Genomic DNA, 26,813 nt, shown 5'->3' with positions numbered 1-26,813 from the left:
GTCTTTACTACTGTTATTGCGTGGCCTCCAGTGGTCACTTCATCTCAACCGCCCTCCAGGGCTATACCCCGAGGACGGCTTCTGTTAAGAGGGGGAGTTAGTGGTGGCCCAGTACAGGAGTTGCCCTCCTGTACCCCTTTTCCGTCCTGTGTGGCAGACTCTATTTCAGTGTCCCTGAGTCCACCTCCATTCCATAAACTCTAAATGGTTAACAGTGCCTTATGTTATTTATTAATTTGAATGTTGTTACCAAGTCATGTAACCAGGGAAGGTGTCAGTGACCAGGTGACTTGTGGGTGACCTATAGGACCCCTCCAAATTGCTTCCTTATAAATCCAGGGAGGAGCTAATTAGGGGAGTTGAGATTCTGCTGAGCTACAGTACAGTCAACAACTGAGAGTGTCTGGTGTCCTAAGGGAGACCAAGGCCTAACCATGCAGCCACGCTTCCATCAACTGTGTACCCCTCAGGTGAAAGTCAAAACCTGGTAAGCAACCACAGGGGAGAAGACTAGTAAGTCACAGTCAAGTCTATCAAGCCTGCTAAAGTCAACGTGGGATTGCATAATTAAGTCCAAGTCAACTACAAGTCCCACCGAGCCCACAAGTCTCCTAAAGTCACTGGTCATCTCCTTGGGTCTAATTTAGCTGTAAAGTGTATACCATCTGTCTGCCTCAGTAAAGCTGCCGTTGTTCCGTAACCTTGCATTGGAGTGATTATTTGCCCCGCGCCAGGAACCAGCAGCCATACCTCGGGTGGTGTAGAGGATAACCACGCCCTGGCATCACAAACACAAGGGGTTAATGCCATATGCCTAGGGTTAACTCCATCTGCCTTTTCATCGCACCCTCACCACACATAATTGAAATTTTCTATAAATTATCAACTATAACCTATTATAAGTCATGTAGGCCTGTATTCCTACAGTGTTATATTTACTGATGTCATTAACAATCTTTGTGATATAATACAGAAACTGTCAGTAGATGGAAAAGTTGTTACTGTAGTATATGGTGTTACAGTAGTTCAGTATTAATAGTTGTGGGGGTGAGGTCTGGGTGGCTCACTCTGCGGGTGTTTGGACATGTGTTTTGCTGCCTACAAAGTCAGCCAAATATGTGAATTTACATTGAAAAAATCCCAAACATGGGAAACCTCCTCCACTTATACAAGAAGAATTCAGAGGGTCAGAGTGAAGAATGAAATATACAGGGACATAGACAATGAGTGATTTGTGTGATGTCATGTGTGTGTGTGCGCTGCAGGCAATGGCAGTGAAATCACAACACAATCAGCATAGATAGATAATAAAAATGTCAGCTGTGGATACAATGTAAAACCTGGAGTGTAACAAAATCTTGGAGCCTTAGGGTCTATTCACACTGCAGAATTTCCACACATTCGCACAAATTCTGCTTCCTCATTAATTTGGGTGGTTTCTGGCTTGTGCAGATTTTGTGCGGAATCTGTGCAGAATCCGCATGCAGAAATTCAAGAGTGTGAATGGGAGTGCAGAATCCCATCAGGGGTGGACTGACTGACAAAAAAACACAAGGGCCCCCTGCGAAACTCTGCTACTGGTTACATCTCTGCCACACCCCTATTCCAGGTTAAATAGATAAAATAATTTCCATGACCAATAATACAATAACTGGATAATACCGCCATACTGTACTGAATAAAACAACTATACACAGACCAGTATACTATACAGGATCTGTATACTATATAAGTGATTATATACAGTGCCCCTATAGCGTTAGATACCAGTTGTACAGAGATCTGTATACCATATAAGTGATTATATACAGGACCACATGGCAGTAGATATCAGCCGTACACAGGATGTGTATACAATACTGTATAAGTCATTATATACAGGATCATATAGAGGTAGATACCATCTGTACACTGGATCGCTATCCCATATAAGTGATTATATAAGGACCACATGGCAGTAAATATCAGCTGTACACAGGATCTGTATACCATAGAAGTGATTACAGTTACATCTGGGGACTCACAATTACGTATTTTCTGATCGTCGGCATCCTCTTTAGTTTTCTACTCCATCCAGATCAGACCACCATGTCGATCTCTTCACATCTGCAGGACAAACATGTTAGACTCTGCAGTTTTCCAGTGCTCTCCCCTCCTCTACAAAATCTCCCGATCTTTACCCCCACAAACTATAATAATGCCCTCATTGGTGTCCTGCACAGTAAAAGGAAAAATAGTTAGGTAGCCAGGTAGGTAGGTAACTAGGTAGGTAGATCAGGTAGCCAGATATGTAGGTAGGTGACTAGCCAGGTAGGTAGGTGGCTAGCTAGGTAGTTAGGCAGCCATGTATGAAGGCCAGGTATGTCAGGTATGTATGTATGTCAAGATATGTAGGTAAAACAAAACAAATATATGACCACAGCACACAAAATACATATGAAGAAAAAAGTGTATTTATTCCATCTTGGGCAAGACAAATAAGGTGCAATGTTTCAGTGGTCTTACACCACCATGCTAAAGCATAGTGAAGTGAACACATAAGGGCTCTTATATAGCCCTGATTTCATTACATTATTACAATACATAATTAATCAATAACAAAGTAAACAAACAAAAACATTCATATAATAATCCATAATACAATATCATAGTGCATAAACATTTCATGATTACAGTGATATCAATCAATAGTATTTATATCCCAAATACATAGTACATTGCTTACACAGTGCAAATATGTGCAATAATGTGCATCAAGTGTATTAAAAACACCAGTCAGGAATATGAAATGGGCGGACACTAACCATAACAAAATGCGGCCAAACAAAATCAGCGTGGGTAAAGAAAACACTACACAGGCGCCGGTATAATGCCCACGTCTGTGTCGGAAATAGTCCGGAACTGCACACTCACTATGTTCTAGGTCACATATAGCTAGTGATCTCCAATGTGTGTGGGAAACCATGGATACTTCTCTGCAGACACTCTGCACAGGCGCATTAGTAACAAACTGTCATTCAGCACCATTTTAAATGAAGACATTCTATAGCATAAAGAATATAAGAGCAACCCCAAACAGACCTAGAGAAGATGTCAATCCTTATTCTCATCCGGAGCAGGATGGGAATGCAGGGAAACCATACCAAATTGGTATAAATAAATATCAAAGTTATGTATCCACATTTTCTATTCATTATGCATCATATGAGGTAGGTAGGTAGTTCGGCAGCCAGGTATGTAGTTAGGTAGTTAGACAGCCAGGTATGTACGTAGTTAGATAGCCAGGTATGTAGGTAAGTAGTTAGGCATCCAGGTATAAAGTTAGGTAGCCAGGTAGTTAGTCAAGTAGGTAGCCAGTACCCCCTGCACCCAGTGGCGGATCCAGAGTCTAGTCTCAGGAGGGGCACTATCAGAGTATTTTGTGTTAACAGGCAGAAAATAAGGTGTTGCTTACGGAAGTTTCAGATAGGTAATGCCCCCAGGTTGGTAGTGTCCCCAGGAGGTATTGTCCCTTAGTAGGTCATGCCCCCAGGTAACTAATGTCCCCCAGGTAGGTAGTCATGCCCCCCTGTAATTAAATCCCTCAGATAGCTGCCCCCTATATGAAAACCCCCTATGTAGGTAGCCCTCCTATTAGTTTGGTACTTTGTTCCCATTTTATCTAGGCAGGGACAAAGTAAGATTGTCCCCTACATCGGCTAGGCAGCAGAAGTCCACCGCATTTGGTAGGCAGCAGTTCCCCCACATTAGGTATAGGCAGCAGCAGTTCCCCCACAGTAGGTATAGGCGGCAGTAGAGTTCCCCCCCACAGTAGGTATAGGCGGCAGCAGAATTCACCCACAGTAAGTATAGGCGGCAGCAGAGTTCCCCCACAGTAGGTATAGGCAGCAGAGTTCCCCCAACAGTAGTTAAAGGCAGCAGAGTTTCCCGCAGTAGGTACAGGCAGCAGAGTCCCCCCTCCCTCCAACACCCCTGTCACGATGCCGGCTGGCAGGAGGTGGATCCTCTGTGCCAGAGAGGGATTGGCGTGGACCGTGCTAGTGGACCGGTTCTAAGTCACTACTGGTATTCACCAGAGCCCGCCGCAAAGCGGGATGGTCTTGCTGCGGCGGTAGTGACCAGGTCGTATCCACTAGCAACGGCTCAACCTCTCTGACTGCTGAAGATAGGCGCAGTACAAGGGAGTAGACAGAAGCAAGGTCGGACGTAGCAGAAGGTCGGGGCAGGCAGCAAGGCTCGTAGTCAGGGGCAACGGCAGGAGGTCTGGAACACAGGCTAGGAACACACAAGGGAACGCTTTCACTGGCACAATGGCAACAAGATCCGGCGAGGGAGTGCAGGGGAAGTGAGGTATAAATAGGGAGTGCACAGGTGAACACACTAATTAGAACCACTGCGCCAATCAGCGGCGCAGTGGCCCTTTAAATCGCAGAGACCCGGCGCGCGCGCGCCCTAGGGAGCGGGGCCGCGCGCGCCGGGACAGTGGATCTGACCGGAGCGCTGCAGTAGCGAGAGTGTAGCGAGCGCTCCGGGGAGGAGCGGGGACCCGGAGCGCTCGGCGTAACAGTACCCCCCCCCTTGGGTCTCCCCCTCTTCTTAGAGCCTGAGAACCTGAGGAGCAGACTTTTGTCTAGGATGTTGTCCTCAGGTTCCCAGGATCTCTCTTCAGGCCCACAACCCTCCCAATCGACTAAAAAAAAGGTTTTCCCTCTGACCTTCTTGGAGGCCAGTATCTCCTTTACGGAGAAGATGTCCGAGGAGCCGGAAACAGGAGTGGGAGAAACAAGTTTAGGAGAGAAACGGTTGATGATGAGTGGTTTAAGAAGAGAAACGTGAAAGGCATTAGGAATACGAAGAGAAGGAGGAAGAAGAAGTTTGTAAGAGACAGGATTAATCTGGCACAAAATTTTGAAAGGACCAAGATAGCGTGGTCCCAATTTGTAGCTAGGGACACGGAAGCGGACATATTTAGCGGAGAGCCATACCTTGTCTCCAGGAGAAAAAATGGGGGGAGCTCTTCTTTTCTTATCAGCAAACTTCTTCATGCGTGATGAAGCCTGTAAGAGAGAATTTTGGGTCTCTTTCCATATGGTGGAAAGATCACGAGATATTTCATCCACAGCGGGCAAACCAGAGGGCAAGGGAGTAGGGAGGGGGGGAAGAGGGTGACGGCCGTACACCACGAAAAATGGGGATTTGGAGGAAGATTCAGAGACTCTGAAGTTATACGAGAATTCGGCCCATGGTAGAAGATCTGCCCAGTCATCCTGGCGGGAGGAAACAAAATGCCGTAAATAATCACCCAGGACCTGGTTAATTCTTTCTACTTGCCCATTGGATAATAACTGGAAATCTTGATCCCTCCAGCAGATGCCTCCATTCCTCAAGTGCTAATTTAATGGCTAGAAGCTCTCGATCCCCGATGGAGTAGTTCCTCTCCGCCGGAGAGAAGGTCCTAGAAAAAAAACCACAAGTAACAGCATGCCCGGAAGAATTTTTTTGTAGAAGGACCGCTCCAGCTCCTACTGAGGAGGCATCAACCTCCAATAGGAAGGGTTTAGATGGGTCAGGTCTGGAGAGCACGGGAGCCGAAGAAAAGGCAGACTTGAGCTGTTTAAAGGCGTCTTCCGCTTGAGGAGGCCATGACTTAGGATTGGCATTCTTTTTGGTTAAAGCCACGATAGGAGCCACAATGGTGGAAAAATGTGGAATAAATTGTCTGTAATAATTAGCGAACCCCAAAAAACGTTGGATAGCACGGAGTCCGGAGGGGCGTGGCCAATCTAAGACGGCAGAGAGTTTGTCTGGATCCATTTGTAGTCCCTGGCCAGAGACCAAGTATCCTAGGAAAGGAAGAGATTGACATTCAAACAGACATTTCTCCATTTTGGCATAAAGTTGATTGTCACGAAGTCTCTGAAGAACCATGCGGACATGCTGGCGGTGTTCTTCTAGATTGGCAGAAAAAATCAGGATATCGTCCAGATATACAACAACACAGGAATATAAGAGATCACGAAAAATTTCGTTAACAAAGTCTTGGAAGACGGCAGGGGCGTTGCACAGGCCAAAGGGCATGACCAGATACTCAAAGTGTCCATCTCTAGTGTTAAATGCCGTTTTCCATTCATCCCCCTCTCTGATGCGGATGAGATTATAAGCACCTCTTAAGTCCAGTTTGGTAAAGATGTGGGCACCTTGGAGGCGATCAAAGAGTTCAGAGATGAGAGGTAGGGGGTAGCGGTTCTTTACCGTGATTTTATTAAGACCGCGGTAGTCAATGCAAGGACGTAGGGAGCCATCTTTTTTGGACACAAAGAAAAATCCGGCTCCGGCAGGAGAGGAGGATTTGCGGATAAAGCCCTTTTTTAAATTTTCCTGGATGTACTCAGACATAGCAAGAGTCTCTGGGGCAGAGAGAGGATAAATTCTGCCCCGGGGTGGAGTAGTGCCCGGGAGGAGGTCAATAGGACAGTCATAAGGCCTGTGAGGAGGTAGAGTCTCAGCTTGTTTTTTGCAAAAAACATCCGCAAAGTCCATATAGGCCTTAGGGAGACCGGTTACAGGGGGAACCACAGGGTCACGGCAAGGAGTACTGGTAACCGGTTTAAGGCAGTCCCTGAAACACGAGGGACCCCAACTCTTGATCTCCCCTGTGGACCAATCCAGGGTTGGGGAATGGTGTTGAAGCCAGGGTAGTCCAAGGAGAATTTCGGAAGTGCAATTGGAGAGGACCAAAAACTCAATTTTTTCGTGGTGAGGTCCGATGCACATTAGGAGGGGTTCCGTGCGGTAACGCACGGCACAGTCCAATCTTTCATTGTTAACGCAATTGATGTAGAGAGGTCTGGCGAGACTGGTCACTGGGATGTTGAACCTGTTGATGAGAGAGGCCAGAATAAAGTTTCCTGCAGATCCGGAGTCCAAGAAGGCCTTAGTGGAGAAGGAGAAGGTAGAGGCAGATATCCGCACAGGCACAGTAAGACGTGGAGAAGCAGAGTTGACATCAAGGGCTGTTTCACCTTTGTGCGGAGTCAGCGTACGTCTTTCCAGGCGGGGAGGACGGATAGGACAATCCTTCAGGAAGTGTTCGGTACCGGCACAGTACAGGCAAAGATTCTCCATGCGGCGTCGTGTCCTCTCTTGAGGTGTCAGGCGAGACCGGTCAACTTGCATAGCCTCCACGGCGGAAGGCACAGGAACGGATTGCAGAGGACCAGAGGAGAGGGGAGCCGGGGAGAAAAAACGCCTCGTGCGAACAAAGTCCATATCCTGGCGGAGCTCCTGACGCCTTTCGGAAAAACGCATGTCAATGCGAGTGGCTAGATGAATGAGTTCATGTAGGTAAGCAGGAATTTCTCGTGCGGCCAGAACATCTTTAATGTTGCTGGATAGGCCTTTTTTAAAGGTCGCGCAGAGGGCCTCATTATTCCAGGAAAGTTCTGAAGCAAGAGTACGGAATTGCACGGCGTACTCGCCAACGGAAGAATTACCCTGGACCAGGTTCAGCAGGGCAGTCTCAGCAGAAGAGGCTCGGGCAGGTTCCTCAAAGACACTTCGAATTTCCGAGAAGAAGGAGTGTACAGAGGCAGTGACGGGGTCATTGCGGTCCCAGAGCGGTGTGGCCCATGACAGAGCTTTTCCAGACAGAAGGCTGACTACGAAAGCCACCTTAGACCTTTCAGTAGGAAACTGGTCCGACATCATCTCCAAGTGCAGGGAACATTGTGAAAGAAAGCCACGGCAAAACTTAGAGTCCCCATCAAATTTATCCGGCAAGGATAGTCGTAGGCCTGAGGCGGCCACTCGCTGCGGAGGAGGTGCAGGAGCTGGCGGAGGAGATGATTGCTGAAGCTGTGGTAGTAGCTGCTGTAGCATCACGGTCAGTTGAGACAGCTCGTGGCCTTGTTGCGCTATCTGTTGTGAGTGCTGGGCGACCACCGTGGTGAGGTCAGCGACATCTGGCAGAGGTACTTCAGCGGGATCCATGGCCGGATCTACTGTCACGATGCCGGCTGGCAGGAGGTGGATCCTCTGTGCCAGAGAGGGATTGGCGTGGACCGTGCTAGTGGACCGGTTCTAAGTCACTACTGGTATTCACCAGAGCCCGCCGCAAAGCGGGATGGTCTTGCTGCGGCGGTAGTGACCAGGTCGTATCCACTAGCAACGGCTCAACCTCTCTGACTGCTGAAGATAGGCGCGGTACAAGGGAGTAGACAGAAGCAAGGTCGGACGTAGCAGAAGGTCGGGGCAGGCAGCAAGGATCGTAGTCAGGGGCAACGGCAGGAGGTCTGGAACACAGGCTAGGAACACACAAGGGAACGCTTTCACTGGCACAATGGCAACAAGATCCGGCGAGGGAGTGCAGGGGAAGTGAGGTATAAATAGGGAGTGCACAGGTGAACACACTAATTAGAACCACTGCGCCAATCAGCGGCGCAGTGGCCCTTTAAATCGCAGAGACCCGGCGCGCGCGCGCCCTAGGGAGCGGGGCCGCGCGCGCCGGGACAGTGGATCTGACCGGAGCGCTGCAGTAGCGAGAGTGTAGCGAGCGCTCCGGGGAGGAGCGGGGACCCGGAGCGCTCGGCGTAACAACCCCCCTCCCCAGGATGGAAAAAAAATCTGCTCACCTGATTATGTTCCACGCAGCGATCTCCTCCAGAGCAGGGGCCCACCACTTTCATACTCCACAGTGAAGGTGTCAATATGTGACATTATCGGTGCCTGCATTGCGTGCTGCGGAGGTCGCATCTCTTCTCTGTGTAGGCCGCAGATCGGGCTCACACAGAGAGGATGCTTTCGGTTGTATGTGCGTAAGCCGCACATACAACAGAAAGTAGTGCTGTCTGCCTGGGGATTCAGGACAAGTGTCCTGGATCCTCAGTAGCAGCAGCGGCGACGGGCCCTGTATCCGGCCGGGCCTTGGAACACGTCCAAACAGATCAGCTGGTTAGTCCGCCCCTGAATACCATAGAAATCTATTGGGCTTTACTTTGAGGCGGAATCCGCATTTGGAATTCCGCATGTGGAAATTCTGCTGTGTGAATAGACCCTAAGGCTACATCCACACTACAGAGTTTCCGAGCGGAAATTCGTCTGCATAAAGAAATCATTTGTGCAAATGGGTTTTCCACACTGCAGACTTTCCAAATTTTCAGCTCCAAAAATTCCAGAATCATTAACATGTTCATTTTTTTGGCCAAATTCAGTGCAGACTGCATTGCCTTCAGTGCATTTCGGCAGCGCCCACTGCAGACGGAATCTCTGTCCGGAGTATTTCTGAGTGGAGATTCCATAACGTAAATGTAACTCCTACTAATAATAATGGGGGAAATTTATCAAAACCAGTGCAAAGGAAAAATTGCCCAGTTGCCCATAGCAACCAATCAGATCGCTTCTTTAATTTTGCAGAGGCCTTGTTAAAAATGAAAGAAGCGATCTGATTGGTTGCTATGGGCAACTGGGCAACTTTTCCTCTACACAGGTTTTGATAAATCTCCACCAATATGTTCTCAGGAACATACAGATGTGAAGTCACCATCACTCCCACCAACAAGATCGATAAACATCCTAGGAGTACAGGAGGTAGTAATTAGGGTGGAAGATCAGCATATATTATTTTACTGAAAGACTAGTAGATGCTTGGAACAAACTCCCAGCAGATGTGGATGGTATATCCACAGTAAGTGAATATAACCATGCATGGGATAAACATCCCGTATTTTGCTGCATATTGTCCTTCCCATTGAAGTCAATGGGAAGCAAAAGCAGCTGCGCATTTTGCTACCCATTGACTTCAACGGGAAAGAAAATATGCAGCAGCAAATACGCAACAAAATACAGCATGTGGGAATGTACTCTAAACATAAAAAGAAAGAAATAATATAAGGACAGATTAGCTGAGTGGACTGGGTGATCTTTTTCTGCCATAAATCCTCCATGTTTCTTAATAAAATACCCCAAGTTATGTACGCCTGCCACCAGGCTATAAGGGGCTGTCAGGAGAAGCTAAGTAGCCCTAAACCTTGCAGGATCTTCTGGCTATGTCAGTGACCCTTTCCTTGTAACAGATGATAGGGGAACCTCTGCAGCCTATTATGTACTCTAAAGGAAAATGTTCTAGTGAAGTTGGATTTTGACCTGGGAGGAAGCAGGTAGTATGTTCAGCAGATCTTAAGTAAATATTCTTCTACCCAGTTAGTAAATACCCAGCGAAAATCAGATAAAGAGACTTCTAGTAAGAACATGAAACATTCCGCTACAAGGTATCTGGTGAAATGGAAAGTATGTTTACCAAGAAAATATAAATCCCACCCTGAAGTTTTACCCACACTGCCTACTCACAGAGACAACCATGGTGTGTCACTACACTATATACGTTCACCAGGTTTAGCCACCTACCAAATGTATATCACCTTAGAATTACAATAATAACTCCTATTTCCATAACAGCAATAATAATACAGTATCTACAATTAAATTACAATTAGTGTGTGCCCATATACACCAACCTGCTCCCGGGCTGGGAGGAAGATACCATTCTGTCGTGTCCCGGTACAGAACACGGTTCTGTACAACCCTAAAGTCCCCTCAGGGGGAGTCCCTCAAGTCCACAGGGCTCTCCTGCAGGATTCCCCTAGGTCATCATTATGATTATTATTGTATATTAATTATGTACATTTATTAAATGTATTGTACAGTGAATATAAGCTATTTGTAAAGGTTATTAGGATGTTTCAACTGTACAGGTCATGTGATATGTCATGTGATACCCAGAGTTCCAGAGGCACAGGTAACCACAGGCAACCAGCTACCAATGGGCTTTAGTCCAGCCCCCTGATATATAAGGGTCTGCAGCCTCCACATTAGCTCTCTTTCCCTTGATTCCTGGACAGGAAAGCAAGCACAAGTCCTGTACAAGTTCAGTCCAGCTAGGCCAAAGCCTACCAGTCTGCAGCCACATCTAATCTGTAAGTCTTCTATGTCTACAAGTCAAGTCTCTGTCGTCCCTACCAAAGTCATAACAGTAGCACAGTGGACTGCATCATCATTATTACCACTACTAGTCCAAGCAAGCCTGAGAGGTTCCCTGTGTCCCGGTCACCTCTGTAGAAACGTTATACTGCCTTCTTCAGTAAAGTTCCAGTGGCATCAAAACCTGCTTTGGACTCTCATTTAATATATGCCGTTTCTGGGTTGGTTGTCGGCGGTGCCCTACACCATACAACCACATCCTGGCGTCACGAACACTAGGGGTTAACAACATCTGGCCCCAGGGGTTAATACCATCTGACCCCACCACCTACACCACTATACCCCGTGGTGCCGCCATGCGGGGAGATTTATAAATGATATTCTGATACTGTGGTCTGGAAACAAGAAAGATTTGTTAGTGAATAAATTAAATAGACCTGAGGCTGGATTTCATCATTGGGAAGTCTGCAGCAACAAATACATTTTTACACTGGGAGTCAATATCATGTAAAACATGGGGGCAATATCCTAAGAATCTAAAGGAATTATTTGTCAATTCGAGATCACAGAAAAAATACAACAAACCCTCCAGCATCCTTAAAAAATCTAATTCACCTTCATTCTACTACAATTATTCAAATACAAGCATGGCAACAAGCTTATATTGTTGCCATTCTTGTATATCATCTCTTGCAATAAAATAAAGACAGAATGGAGCATTTTTTTCTATATATTTGCTAAAGAGGTTGGGATCCCCTCTCATATGACTACTTACATCCAGACTGGAGTAAACGGTGTGACCTCCATTGCTTAGGGCAAGGGATCAGAGGGATTGCTTCCTGAAGAAAGGATACCATATACCAGTTCTTATTGGTTCCCTAAAACAAACTATGGCATCCAAAAGGTGGAGTTATTAACACCCTGTAAGAGGAATAAAGGACAGGGATTGATAAAACTTGTAAGGACTTAAAGGGGTACTCCGCCCCTAGACATGTTATCGCCTATACTAAGAATAGGGGATAAGATGTCAGATCCATTTGCTCCATTTGTAATGACCAGCGATACAGGGGCCAAAGCATCGTGACATCACGGCCCGCCGTGACGTAACGATGCTCCGGCCCCTGTATTACCCGTCATTACGCACGGAGCGAGTCTGCTCTGTGCAGTAATGATAGCGGGGTGCCGCAGCGGAGATCCAGGGGGTCCCCAGCAGCAGGACTCCAGCAATCTGACATCTTATCCCATATCCTTTGGATAGGGGATAAGATGTCTAGGGGCGGAGTACCCCTTTAAAGTGACCCTGTCTCCCCACGCCACCACCACTACCACACCAATAGCATATGGACTAATAACAGTGTTGTACAAAAAAATTAAAATAAAGTGCCTTTGTATCCTGTTTCCAGGTCTTTATTATGTTGAAAAGTTCACTTTTATACAGCGTTAAGTCAAAGAGGTTTGGCTATGGGTCTTCTGTGCCCTAGGCCTACAACACCTCTGTTTGGAGAAGCCCACCAGTTTACAGGGCTTGTGCTGTACATTGCAGCGCAGGCGCAGTTAGGGGGTGAAGCAATGCCTAACTTGGCACACTGACTACTCTTGTGCAAAAACAGAAAAAGGCACCATCTTTATCGACAGGTTTCCTTAGAAAAGTTAAGTGTAAGGGACTACTTTTAGGTCATTTAAATGGCAAAATACGTTATTTTCGGATGTTTTGGGGACAGAAAGCCATTTTTGGGGCCATAGGTTGTACTGAAAGCCAAAAAACATTTGGAAAACAAAAACATGAAAAAAAAGTTTAAAAAAGACAGTCCAAAATGGCTGAAAACATTCCAAATGGTTAAAAGAATTGCTTTAGTTTTAAACGTGTTTTGTTTTTTTTATTAATGCAGACATTTTTTTTCAGCCTCATCTATATATATATAAAACACAATGGCCCTGATTTACTAAGAGTGTTGTGTAGGTTTCTTTGTGGGTTTTAATTCCCTACAATTTATTTTCCACGATATTTACTAAGGTTTCCCTACATTTTGCACTTTCCCTACACTTTGCTCTTTGTTACACATGTTCTGATCTGTCGGGTTTCCTCAGCTCAAATCCACCACATTTTATGTGGAAATCTTAGTAAATATGTTGGCTTTTGGTGAAAATGTCGGGAACACAGCCCTTTTTGGTGACCATGGCCCCTTCCCTGGCGGCCACGCCCCTTTTTCAGGTTTTCTTTGCAAAATGGAGAGTTAGTCGGGGTTTTTGCAATTCTGGCGCAAACTCTGGTGCAAAAGCTGACGAAGGCAGAATTTCTGGTGCAATGTGCCAGAATCTTGTGCGGTGGCGCACAACCCGACAAAACATGTCGGGTTTGCAATAGTAAATGAGGGCCAATGTGTGTGTGTGTATGTGTGTGTATGTTCCAGCATCACGTCCAAACGGCTACTATACTATACTATATTTGCCCGCAATTCATGAAACTCATTGCACTTGATAAATTTAGCGCATCTGCGCATAATTTAGAATTTGGGAAAAGGGGTAAACTGCTTCTACCATACACAAATAATGATACATGTTCCCCAATGTGTGTATGTTCCAGCATTACGTCCAAACGGCTAAAGATATTAACATGAAACTTGCCACACGTTACTTATATGTCAACAGCAAACATAGGATAGGTGATTTAACCCTTACTCTCCCCCATTTGCCAGGATCAGGGTTTTTGTTTAAAGTCCCATACAAGTCTATGGGAAACATATGTTACTGCATAACTTCTAAATGGGTGGAGATATTTTGATAATACTTGGTCACATGTTACTTATATGTCCACTTAAAATATTGGATAGTTAATTTAACCCTTAACTACCCCCATTTGTGAGGGTCAGGGTTGTGTTTAAAGTCTCATGCAGATCAATGGGAAATGTATGTTCCCACATAACTTCTGTACGGCTGGAGATATTTCAATAACTGGTACACATATTACAGGTCGGGATAGGAGGTTGGGATAGGAGGTCGAAATAGGAGGTCGAGATAGGAGGACGGGATAGGAGGTCGGGATAGGAGGAGGGGATAGGAGGACGGGATAGGAGGTCGGGATAGGAGGAAGGGATAGGAGGAAGGGATAGGAGGATGGGATAGGAGGAAGGGATAGGAGGAAGGGATAGGAGGTCAGGGTATGAGGACGGGATATGGGGTTGGGATATGACAACAATATATGAGGATGGGATATGAAGTCAAAAGCTTCCTCTGTTGATTTTCCTCCACAACAAGGATTAGGAAGGAAAAACCGGGCAACGGCGGGTACTCAGCTAGTATATATATAACTCAATGTGTGTATGTATGTTCCAGCATCACGTCCAAACGGCTAAAGATATTAACATAAAACTTGGCACACATGTTACTTCTATGTCAACAACAAACATAGGATAGGTCATTTAAACCTTACTCACCCCCATTTGCCAGGGTCGGGGTTTTTGTTTAAAGTCCCATACAAGTCTATGGGAAATATATGTTACTGCATAACTTCCAAGCGGCTGCAGATATTTTGATAATACTTGGTCATGTTACTTATATGTCCACTATAAATATAAGATACATAAATTTAACCCTTAACTACCCCCATTAGTGAGGGTCAGGGTTTTTGTTTAAAGTCCCATGCAAAAAGCCACACCCCATTTATTTTCTTCTTATAATATCTTAACCACAACTCAGCCCCACCTGAGGATGGGAGATGAGGATTAGAAATGAGGACGGGATATGAGGACGGGATAGGAGGTCAGATATCAAGACGGGATATGGGGACAGGATATTAGGTCTGGATATGAGGTCGGATATGAGGACGGGATATGGGGATGGGATATGAGGATGGGATATGAGGTCGGGATATGGGAAGGAGATGTAGGGACGGGATATGATGACGGGATATGGGGACGGGATATGAGGTCGGATAGGAGGACGGGATATGGGGGTGTGATATGGGGAGCAGATATGGGGAAGGCATATGGGGACAGGATATTAGGACGGGATATGAGGAGGGGATTTGAGGTCAGGATTTGAGGATGGGACATGAGGACCAAAGCTTACTGCTTTGTTGCTTTTCCTCCCCCACAAGAATTAGTTAGGAAAAACAGGGCAGCACCGGGTACTCAGCTAGTGTGTAATAAAATACAGTTTGTACTTCGCATAATGGTGAGTCTCACACTGTGTTTACAGTGTACATTCACCTGTGCACCAGGAAAGTTCCCCATGCATATGGTAAATGTATTGAAAGACCTCTATAACCCAAAGGAGTAATAGAGTATTATTTTGGCATCTGTTTGAACGGTGTACCAAAGGGTTGGATATTAGAGCAGAGTACAGAAAAAAATGAATATCACATAGTGCTTTTTATTATTCAACTTGGAACCCTATGTATAACATATATCACTAAATGGCATTCATCACATTGGGGAGTCCTCCGGTCTATAGCTGACAAACCCCTCTCAGCATAACTGTTCTCTGCTCCAGGTCAGAGTTCTCTGTATTAGTTGGCCACTCCTCACACAGCAGTGTTATATATACTTTGTCATTGTCCGCTCAGAGCTTGGGGATGATGGGAATTCAGATGATTCGGAAATAATTAACCTACTTACCTTAGAATTTATTTGACTCATCCAGCACCATCCCCCAGACCCTGCAGTTAAAGTGATATGCTTAACTTATTTTGTACTAATCCTGACATGTCTTGTCCTCTCCAGTCACATCCAAAGCTGCAATGATTACCCCTACAACAGACTGAGCTCAATGAGGGACATTTATCATTGGTTGTACACCTTTTTTCTTGTTTATTTTAGGCTCAAAGGGGGAGATTTATCAAAACCTGTCCAGAGGAAAGTTGCTGAGTTGTCCATAGCAACCAATCAGATGGCTTCTTTCATTTTTAACAAGGCCTCAGCAAAATGAAATAAGCAATCTTATTGGTTGCTATGGGCAACTGGGCAACTTTTACTTTGCACAGGTTTTGATAAATCTCCCCCAAAATGTTGCTTAGTTGCCATGGATGCGTTTGTTTGTTTTTTGTGTTTTTTTTGGGTGGAGCATTTACTAATCAAGTGCATTGTTTGGGGCAAAGTGGAGCACATTATGCAGTGGACGCAAAGTAATTATGTGCATTTTTTTTTTTTGCTTTGCGCACTTTTGCACAAACATACACCACCTAATAGGACAAGTAGAAATGTGTCAGATGCCAGAGCACGAAGCTTAAACCAACTAACTATGCAGCTCACTGGTCCTGTGCGCCATTTTGGTAAATTTTGAGCAACTGTGCAAAAAAAAAAAAAAACATCAAGCAAACATGGGTAACATCTATACTACCTAATACCAACATTAATAAATGTCCCCCTATGTGCACAGTTCCGTGTGTTACCTGATCCCCCCCCCCTGCCCACAATGCACTGCACCCTGCAAAAAAACAGCAGAACTGTGACTGCAGCTCTGAAGTGTCTGAAGAATAAGACATGAAGTAACTAGGACTCGATGTTACGCTTTATGGCACCTCTATTGTCTCCTTTGTATCCTAGATTAATAATTAGCTATAAACAAGACTTGGCACTATGACCAGTAGAGGTGCGCACACGGTATGGTCCTGGTCATGTGACATCCCATGGAAATAAAAAGCTTCCCACAGTTCTGATCATTATAATATTCCTAATAAATACACCGTCACAAAAGTGGTGGCAATAATTTGTATTAACTACAAATTTGTTTTGTTTTGTTCCCACTTGTGAATGAACAACATTCGCCTTGTTAAAGGAGAAATGCGACAGAAATCTTTTAAGTTTGCCTGTGCCCGGGCTGCAAAAACTAAAAAAACTTCTTTTTTTTTTTATAATTTTTTAAAAATTTTTATTATGACTTACAAAATTACTCAACATAAGTCAAATCAGATACAATCACATACCATTTTTAAGAATTTCCTCTGTAGTATTCAGCAGCTAATAAGTACTAGAAGGATTAAGATTTTTTTAATAGAAGTAATTTACAAATCTGTTTACCTTTCTGGCACCAGTTGATTTAAATAAATCAATAAAGTTGTCCACCGGAGTACCCCTTTAATTATCAGAGCTCCCAAGATTTTTCAAATATTTTCATTTTTTTTCTACATCTTCCTATTCTATATTTTCTATATTTTTTAACCTTCTCCGTTAAAGTTACCCATTGCTCTCTGTTATGGGTGTTTGGTGCAAACCAGTTAGACAGGATCAAGTGTTTACCCAGTACACATAGTTTCACAAGGATATCATTAAATGAGCCGAAGTCAACAAAATCCCCCAAAATTGCAGTTCTCATTGACAAATTTATCGGAATCTTAAACTTTTGCTCAAGATATTCTGAAATCTTATTCCAAAATTCCTTTATCTTACAACAATCTCGCAGTAAATGTTCCAGGTTCGCATCATTCGCCTCACATTTTGGACAAGATGAATTACCCCTACAGTTAATTTTCCACAAATATAGTGGAGAGTTATAGGATCCGTAGATCAAACGTAACTGTAGGAATTGAAATCTTTTATTTGATGAACAGGCAACAGCATTTTGATATATTCTGTCCCAACTATTTTCATCTATACTACCTACCATGTTTTCCCATTTCCTTTTAGTTCTCTCTTGGCTATCTCCCAATAGTTCCCTATCAAAGTCCTATAAATATGCCTTAAAGCTTTCGTACCGCCCATAGGTTCCGTGATGTAGGATATTCATTTTTATGATTCTATCATGAAAGATTCTCTATTATGAGTGCTCCTATCTGTGTGCTTTACTTGTGCGAACCAAAATTATTTGTTTAAATCTAGATTCGCCTGTGCCCTTAGTACATCAAGGGACGCAAGCCTTCCTTGTGAGTATAGCTGACTAATGTATTTAGTCAGTCACCTTCCTATGTTCCCCCGTTGCTCCGGTATCGGCGTCCCATTGCTCCAGCGCTGCTCGGCTCCCTGCTTCTTAGGCTTGAAACGTCACACAGAGGTCAGCGTATCGCCGGCCGCAGCGATGTCCCACCTCAGCCGGTGATAGACTGAGCGCACTGTCATCTAAGGAGCCGGCCAGAGCACTATTACAAAAAACAATAAAAATAAGTTTTTTGTAAAGTTTTAAAACCAAATAAAGTGGCGGCCTGTGGCCAGTGCATTTTACTGGCTGAACATAGATGCAATGCTCTTTGGTGGCAGCACATTGACTATAGGGCATTGTGCCACTTACCGCACAATACTGAGGGCAGATAACCAGCCAGTGTGATTTCACACAATCGGCATGAGAAGATTTGAACATCTGGGCAGGTTTCCATAGCGCTCTTCCCATGTTCCAGTGGTCTCCAGACTTTCAGGGCATGCTGAGAGTTGTAGTTCCATACCAGATGGATAAAGATATCTATAATGTAAAAGATGACAGCAAAGCTTCTCATTGCGTAGTATTTCTAAACATAATCAGGTGGAAAATGCTGGTTGAAATCCGCTCTCCTGATACTGTTGTGTAGCAAAGACACAACAGCTTATAGAGCTCTCAACGATAATAGTGAACGGTGCAGCCACCGGGTGCCGGATCTGGATCCACAGGTCCGCCGGAAACAGCCAAGGATAGCAGGATTGCAATAGGAAAAAATCCCGGATGCATAGGGCGCAAAACCGCTCAGTACAAAAGCAGGATGGTGTTGAAACAAGGTTTTTACACCAACAATTTTTTTTATGATAACAAGCACTGGTAAACATAACGCGTTTCTGGGCATGCAGCGCCCCTTCTTCAGATGTGTACAATGGTGTATATTTTTTTAATGTAAAAACTTTGTTTCAACACCATCCTGCTTTTGTGCTGAGCTGTTTTGCACCCTATGCATCCGGGATTTTTTCTTATTGCAATCCTGCTATACCAGAAGGAGAGACACAGGTCTCAGACTTGTCTGGCCCAGTGTGATTTTTAGTTTTTGTGTGTATATTTTTGTGTGTATGTTCATCCTTTATGGCCCTTTAATACTTCACATTAATATTGTACAGTTTTGATTTTAGAAGAACTGGGGCAGCATTTATATAGTGCCGGATCATATGGCACATTTAATGTAAGAATAGGATTACGTAAGATGGTTTATGGCTGAACAATGCAAATGGAAACCGGAGACAGGGAGAAGGGAAAACCTGTGCATGGCAGAAATCCTTCAGCTAAGGGCAAAGTGCAGCGCAGATACAGATTATGTTATCCCAGTCTACAAGATGGGACAAAGACACACCCAGTCTAATCCGTTCCCTTATGATCAGCAGGTGGGTCCTGGTGCCTACTATCCACTAGTCTATTGTATTAGTCTTTGCCATCCAGTGGCTTATTGCCCCATTCCCTTCTGGTCCCTGTTTCCCAGTATATTTAGTGCAGCAAGATGCAGAGATCTGGTGTCCAATGTTTCCATTTCCCATGTCCCAGCTTTTTCTATTAGCTGGTCACCTGACACCTGCCCCCACTTAGATTGGTTCAATAGGGTTTATTATTTGGCCTTAAAATATTACAGTGAAAAGCTTTTTATTGCAGTTCACACCCCAGAAGAGGTCCTGTAAAGGGAGGTGAGGTAAAAAGTGATTTATCTGGACAGAGCAGGTGACACTGGATCTTGTAAGATTTCACTCAGAGGATGAGATTTCATGGAGCTTTAGTTGTTTGCAAGTAACCAGAGCCACCCGCAACAAAGAATGAGAGAATAAAGGGAGAGCAGCCTTCAATAGCTGTTGGCCACACACTAGTCGAGCAGCTATTCCTATTTCCCTCATACACGTGCATGCTCGGCTGAGCATGCATGTGTTTTCAATAGTGAGAGGACAGACAGCCAGAAACCTCTGGTGGTGCTTCATCTCTAGGGAGAATAAAATGATCAAGAGTTATTATTTAATATATTCCATCCTACCTTCCACACACCATCTGTTGGGTCAAGAGGGACACCGAGCAAATGAGAAAGTATCTTCTACTGTACAGAAAACATTAAATCTATGCAGCAGCCTAAGGCCTGACTGTATATATTCAGAATAGACATAAAATGGGTTTGGTAATGCCAATTTAAAAAGGATCCATCAGCTGAATTTGCTGCACACGATTGTATAGTTCAGTGTGTGCAGCCCGATGGCACTTACTTCACACAATCTGCTGCCCTGTTTTATAAAACTATAGCTCTGCTCCACTTTCCCATTCTCGGGTGTGCTGGCTGGGTTTCCCGTACATATCATGGTGTCCTATGGAGGAGCACATGACAATACACGTCATTCTGTCTCTTCCACCACGCCTGTGAAATGTAACGCTATGGAGGAAGCAGTATGATGTGTAGCGTCATATGCTCCTCTGTAGGACACCATGATATCAGCCAGGAAACCAGCCAGCACACTGGAGAACGGGAACTAGTTTTACAGAACAAGGCAGAAGAGTTAACTATAAGTGCCTCACAGGGGGGGGGGGGGGCAGACACATTGGGGGGGGGGGGCAAACAACTCACATGGGGCAAACTACCTGCTGGGGGTCCTAACTACAGGCAATGTGGGGGAAACTACCTAGAAGGAGTGGTAAACTGCCTACAGGTGGTCCTACCTACATGGGGGCGGGGCGACGACTTTCTACAGTTGGCCCTACCTGCAGGGATTTCTACCTCTGAGGGGTTGGGCAAACTACCTACAGGGGTCCTACCTACATGGGGTAACTACCTGCAGGGAGGTCCTATCTACAGGGCAGGCAAAGTACCTACAGGGGGCCCTACCTACATGAGGGATCTACTTACAGGGGGCAAGCTACCTACAGGCTGGTCCTTTCTACAGGGGACAAGTTACCTACAGGGGGCAAACTGCATACTTGCTAGGTGGGCCCCTGAGGTAAAAAACTTAATAAAAAAAAGGGTAGGGAAACACTGGTATAGCTATTGATATATAAAAGCAAACTGTACCTTTCCTGGAGCTGGTGGTGGTTGCCCAAAATATTACCTTTGTATTTCACAGCAAAGTGTCAAGGAGGAGAGGCTGATTTGCTCAAGTGTCACAGACTGGTACTCCTTACCTCCCAGTCCCTTCTTGACTGTAAGCTGAGCCCTGTATCTCAGTGAAGGCAGGGTGGGGAGGCGAGGGTGAGTGAGAAGGTCTGTCAGAAGGTGTGACATTCCACTGGTGGAATTCTGAGGTGGAATTACTCTTGCAGCAGAGTCCTATTGTTTTCATTGGGATTCCGCTGCTCTGAGGACACTGCAGAATAATTCTGCCAGTGGAATAGACACTGCCCAAAGAATGAACATGCTTATTCTTTGGGAGGAATTTCGGCAGATTTCACACGGGCCTACTGCCGATGATTGCGATGGCAACTGCTGCATGCGGACATTCCATGCGGGCGGCTGAATGCTTAAACGAGCAGCAGTGTGAACGAGCCCTTAGTGTTCTATCTTGGTCTCCTGTGTATGTACGCCTCCACAGTACAGCCTGCACTAAACATATGTTGTATAAAGCTGAGGATTCTCCAGCTGTGACCCCAGACAAGCAGACGGTAAAGATGGCCTCCTGTGGAGAGTGACGGTCATCACCACATTTCTCACAGAGCGGCCATAATCTGGGGAGGCAGGGTGAGCAGCAGTGAGAGCATTGTAGCAGATCCACCCATATTATTCATAGTGAACCTCTAATAAGGACAGTAAATAAAGCTTTATAATTGTAGAAAGTTCTGAACTCTTCATCATCAGCAAGATCTCTGCTTGTTGTCAAAAAATAGGAACATTGTTTAGTCCTATTGCTCCTTCTTTTTGTAGAGAACTATTGACCAACATTTCACTTAGCAGAATCAATATGACCACCAAGCTTTCTTTCAGCAAATCTGCAAAATTTTGTAGAAGGGAAGTTAGCAGGTCAGGAGCCAGGTTAAGCTGAGTGGGAGCTTTAATGGTGACATCTCCTGCTCTGTGGTTGCAGTAAGGCCCTTGTTTGGCACTGACTCATTTCAGTGTTTCCTCATTTTTTTTCGATGACTTTTTCTGCAACTTCTCTATTTCATAAGTAATCTTCCCTCACTGCTTAGTTCCTTTAGAAGACAGATCTGCCTATGATGATCCAGGTCAATTCCCCCTTAATTGTGAACGTTCTGTCACCACATTCATTTTCAGGATGCAGTTTTCTCTTTTATTACCTCAGAACATCTTCCACAGGCTGCTTCATCATCCACTTACAATATGAAGTCTGCAAAACCGCACTACCATCGTCCCTACAGTTCCCCACAACAATTATTTAGAATGTGAAATGTCACAGGGTTTTATGACAGCCTTTCTAAATACACATGAAAGAGAGTTAACCCCTCAATTGCTGCAATGACTTATAAGGTTTTGTATCCTGCCTCATGCTTATCACTGCACAGCAATGAACGGGTTAATGGGGCCTGGATCACTGTCAACCACAATTCATTTCTGTCCCAGTGTTTGCCACCATAAAATAAGAATTCCATTAAAAATACAAATGTCACCAGGCGCGTGTTGTGCACTGACCTGGCACAGAATTGATTGGCACCAATAAAATACATAAATGAATTGAGTGACATGAAGGGGGTTGGGGAAGATAATGACCCTTCTAACCCCATTCTCCCAGACACCACCAAAACAATGCTCATTAAATACTCTTTACTGCTGGATCTTGTCACGTTAGCTGTATACACGGCTGAACTTTCCTGTGCTGGCTGCATCCTGCGGACAAAAAGTCAGGACGCTGAAGTTTGTAGGCTGGATAGAGCAGAATTACTAGATAAAGGACAAAATATAACTGCTTGGCCTGAGATGGAGTATAGAGTTGCAAGAAAAAAAATAAGTGAACCCTTTGCAATTACTTTGATTTCTGCCTTGATTACTAATTAAATTGGTCTGATTGTTATCTAACTTACCATGATAGACAAACACAATCTACGGTAATTAAACTAATAACACGTATCCAGACTTTTTTTTTTGATGTGTAAACATCCACAGGTAAGGAAGAAAACATATGTGAACCTTTCACTTAGTAAGCTGTAGATTCTCTTTTAGCACAAATCACCTTCATAAAACATTTCCTGTAGCTTTAAAAAAAAGTTTTGCGCTATGAGGAGTGATTCTGAACCATTTCTCCCTGCAAATGTTTCAGTTCACCAATATAACACCAACCTAGGATTAAGACCAGGACTCTGACTCGGTCATTCCCAAGCACAAAGCATCTTTTTCAACCAATAAGCTTAAGGGGTACTCAGCTCCTAGACAACTTATCCTCTATCACGGGGGTCCAGCCGCTGGGAACCTCCGTCCACACTGGTTGTAAAACGTTCAGTTAAGTTCTGAAACCTAACTCAGTATTTTCCAACCAGTGTGCCTCCAGCTGTTGCAAAACTACAACTCCCAGCATGTACTGATCCCCGAAGGGCATGCTGGGAGATGTAGTTATACAACAGCTGGAGGTAAGCAACTACAACTCCCAGCATGGCGAGACAGCAGTTTTCTGTTCGTGCATGCTGGGAGTTGTAGTTTTGAAAGATTTAGAGGGCCACGGTTTAGAAACCTCCGCACAGTGATCTCCAAACTTGGACACCCCCGATCCCCCTTATTTTGGGTCATATTTGGGTCATCGGAGACTCGTATGATCCAGAATCACCGCAGATCGTCGGTCTGAATTGGCATGGGGGGGGGGGGGTGTCTCGGGACCCCCACAGGGGTTTGCACGGGATGCCTGCTGGATGATTTCAGCAGGCATTCCAGTCCTGTCCCCGTCCGTTGCGCTGCAGGGACCGGAATTCCCACGGGCGCCTTAAAGGAGAACCCCAGAACATAAAAATTGTCCCCCATAGTGCCAGCAGTAAAAAAATTAAGATGTACACACCTTCCTACGCTCCCCCGGGGCCTCCTGTAACCCGCTCCGGCCTCCGCCGTTATCCACTTCCTGGTTGCCGGTGGTCGGAGAGTCATACTGCGCTCAGCCATTCACCAGCAGCAGTGAAGTCCCGACTCGGCCGGCGATAGGCTGAGCGTCAGTGTGACGTTTTTGGCCCTGGCGGCAGGTGCAGGTGTAGTGAAGTATTTTGTGTCCTGAAGCGTTTTCCCACTGCCGCTCAGCCTATCGCCGGCCGAGTCTGACTTCGCTGCGGCTGGTGATTGGCTGAGCGCAGTATGATTCATCCGACCACCGGCAACCAGGAAGTGGATCACGGCGGAGACCGGAGCCGGTTACCGGAGGCCCCGGGGGAGCGGAAGAAGGTATGCACATCTTTATTTTTTTACTGCCGGCAGTATGGGCGACAATTTTTATATTACGGAGTTCTCCTTTAAGTACCAAGGAGCCTAGGCGTACCCATATGCCCTGGGTCCTTAAGGAGTTCCCACGTACAGGATCTTCTGCATATTTTTGCTTTTAAACCTACACAAGAAAACTGTGGCAAACACAGAAGTAATGCAAACAAAAAACATTTTTATTGAAAAATGTTTTTTTTTGTTTGCATTACTTCTGTGTCTGCCACAGTTTTCTTGAATAGGTTTAATAGTTTGTTGCTGTATTGGCATTGGAATTTAATAAAAAACTACTGTACTTGTCCACGGGGACTAAAACGGAGCAAAATCTACTTGTCCATCATGACGATCCACTTGTCCGGACCAATTTTCCTCCTCGCCCTATAATAGCCATAACTACCTACTATAATGATACCTTATAATTTTTCGATAACATATTCTTCAAACCCCAAAAAGAAAAAAAAATTATAATATATATATATATATATATATATATATATTCGGTGAAGTGAAATTGAAATAGTAAGAGATAATTTTGCAAATTTGGTGGTTTTCTTTTCTACACCATTTACCTTGTGGTTGAGCTAAAATGTTGTTTTGATACTTTAGGTCGGCCTGATTACAGCAATACCAGATTTGTATAGTTTGAGTCATGCTTTACTAATTAAAAAAAAAATTCGGAACTTTTTTGAATTTTTTTAATTGCCATTTTTTGACCCCGTAGCTTTTTTTTTCCCGCATACCAGGCTGTATGAGGGCTAATTTTTTACAACATAATCTGTTTTTTGTATAGGTATCATTTTGGTATTGATCTGACTTTTTAACTGCTTTTTAATTTTTTTTCTGGGATATTATAAAACTTGCAATTCTGTGGTTTAGTATTTACATCATTTACCGTATGGGATATATAATGTTATATTTTAAGAGTTCATACAATTACACACGTAGCAATACTAAACATGTTTATTTTTATTATGTTTACATGTTTTTATATAGGAAAAGGGGGTGATTTGAACTTTTAACATGAAAGGGGTTAATGTGTGTCTTTTAAACTTTTATTAAAACTTTTTTTTTTACACTTTAGATTCCTCATACAGATCAATAGAGTTCTGTTGAACTCTATTGATCCATGTGCTCTGTGATCCACGGATAGAGCCTAGTCCAGCCAGACTCTATCAATGTCCGAGCCACGGACACCAGGGAAGCAGAGGTAAGGCCTCTGGCTACCTCTAAAGTGGATCTCCCCCCCCCCCCCCCCCGATCACGCTGTGGGGGCAGGTCCAACCCACTAACCCACCAGGGAGCTTTCACATGTCCCTTTAGATGCCGCTTTGACAGCGGCAATCTAAAGGGTTAATGGCCAGCCGCAGCGATTGCCACATGCTAGCTATTAGCGGCAGCCCCCGGCTACTGAGAACAGCCGGGGGCTGCAGAGTACAGAGCGGGCACGCGTCGGGAGCCTGCTCGATACTCCCCAGTGAGCGCCGCCGTGCTCGTCAGGTCCAGCCCTGCTTGCCCGAAGCCGGGCTAAGTGCTGGAAAAATTCACCTGCCCGGCGCCCGGAACTGCATGTCCCGGGTGTTGAGCGATAAGAATTCCACATCCCTGAGCAATTTAAAGAAAAATTTAAGCTGAGGAAATGTCTAGGAATGCACCCGGCAGACCTTTTCCTTATTTGAGTACCCTTGCCGTAAAATGGCCGGTCACTGCCAAACCTGACATCATTTTATTAACCACATACTGCTGCTTATTTTCTGTAACTCCCTTAGATCTTGATGTATAGAAAAACTTTAGTCAATGGCCATTTTAAATGAGAAACCACTGCGCGCCCCTTCTGTAGAGTCCTGAGATGGGAAAACTGTGATGTGTGAAGGCAGTGTTTGAAGAGGTTGACTCGCAACATACACAGATCAGTTCTTCAAAAGGTACATTCATGGCTGTAAATGTTGGCACCCTGAAATTTTTCTAGAAAATGAAGTGTTTCTCACAGAAAAGGATTGAAGTAACACATGTTTTGCAATACACATGTTTATTCCCTTTGTGTGTATTGGAACTAAACCAAAAAAGGGAGGAAAAAAAGCTAATTGGACATAATGTCACACCAAACTCCAAAAATGGTCTGGACAAAATTATTGGCACCCTTTCAAAATTGTGGAAAAATTTGATTGTTTTAAAGCATGTGGGCAATATAAAAATCACACCTGAAAGCAGTTAAAAAGGAGAGACGTTCACTTAGTCTTTGCATTGTGTGTCTGTGTGTGCCACACTAAGCATGGACAACAAGCATTGTGGAAAAATATCAACAATCTCAAGGTTACAAGTCCATCTCCAGAGATCTAGATTTGTCTTTGTCCACAGTGCGCAACATTATCAAGAAGTTTGCAACCCATGGCACTGTAGCTAATCTCCCTGGGCGTGGACAGAAGAGAAAAATTGATGAAAGGTGTCAATGCAGGATAGACCGGATGGTGGATAAGCAGCCCAAAACCAGTTCCAAAGAATTTCAAGCTGTCCTGCAGGCTCAGGGAGCATCAGTGTCAGCACGAACTATCTGTCGACATTTAAATGGAATGAAACGCTATGGCAGGAG

General features: G+C 44.7%; 1 protein-coding gene across 2 annotated transcripts in view; it reads right to left on the bottom strand.

Annotated features, from left to right (window-relative positions):
• KLHL36 (kelch like family member 36) overlaps positions 1–26,813 on the bottom strand; it is a 105,339-nt gene that overhangs the window by 61,467 nt on the left and 17,059 nt on the right. Inside the window, exon 1 of one of the 2 annotated variants that reach the window (XM_056525477.1) lies at positions 2,025–2,103. The exons of the other annotated variant lie outside the window; for it this stretch is intronic. Coding sequence (XP_056381452.1) covers positions 2,025–2,051 — 27 coding nt within the window. The 5' untranslated portion in view covers positions 2,052–2,103. Of the gene's footprint in view, positions 1–2,024; positions 2,104–26,813 lie in introns of those variants that run through there. 2 annotated transcript variants of the gene reach the window in all.

The sequence above is a fragment of the Hyla sarda genome, chromosome 6 (genome assembly GCF_029499605.1).
Source record: "Hyla sarda isolate aHylSar1 chromosome 6, aHylSar1.hap1, whole genome shotgun sequence".
Classification (NCBI taxonomy): Eukaryota; Metazoa; Chordata; class Amphibia; order Anura; family Hylidae; genus Hyla; species Hyla sarda.
The sequence above is the reverse complement of the archived record's forward strand: the minus strand, read 5'-3'. Positions and strand labels throughout refer to the sequence as shown.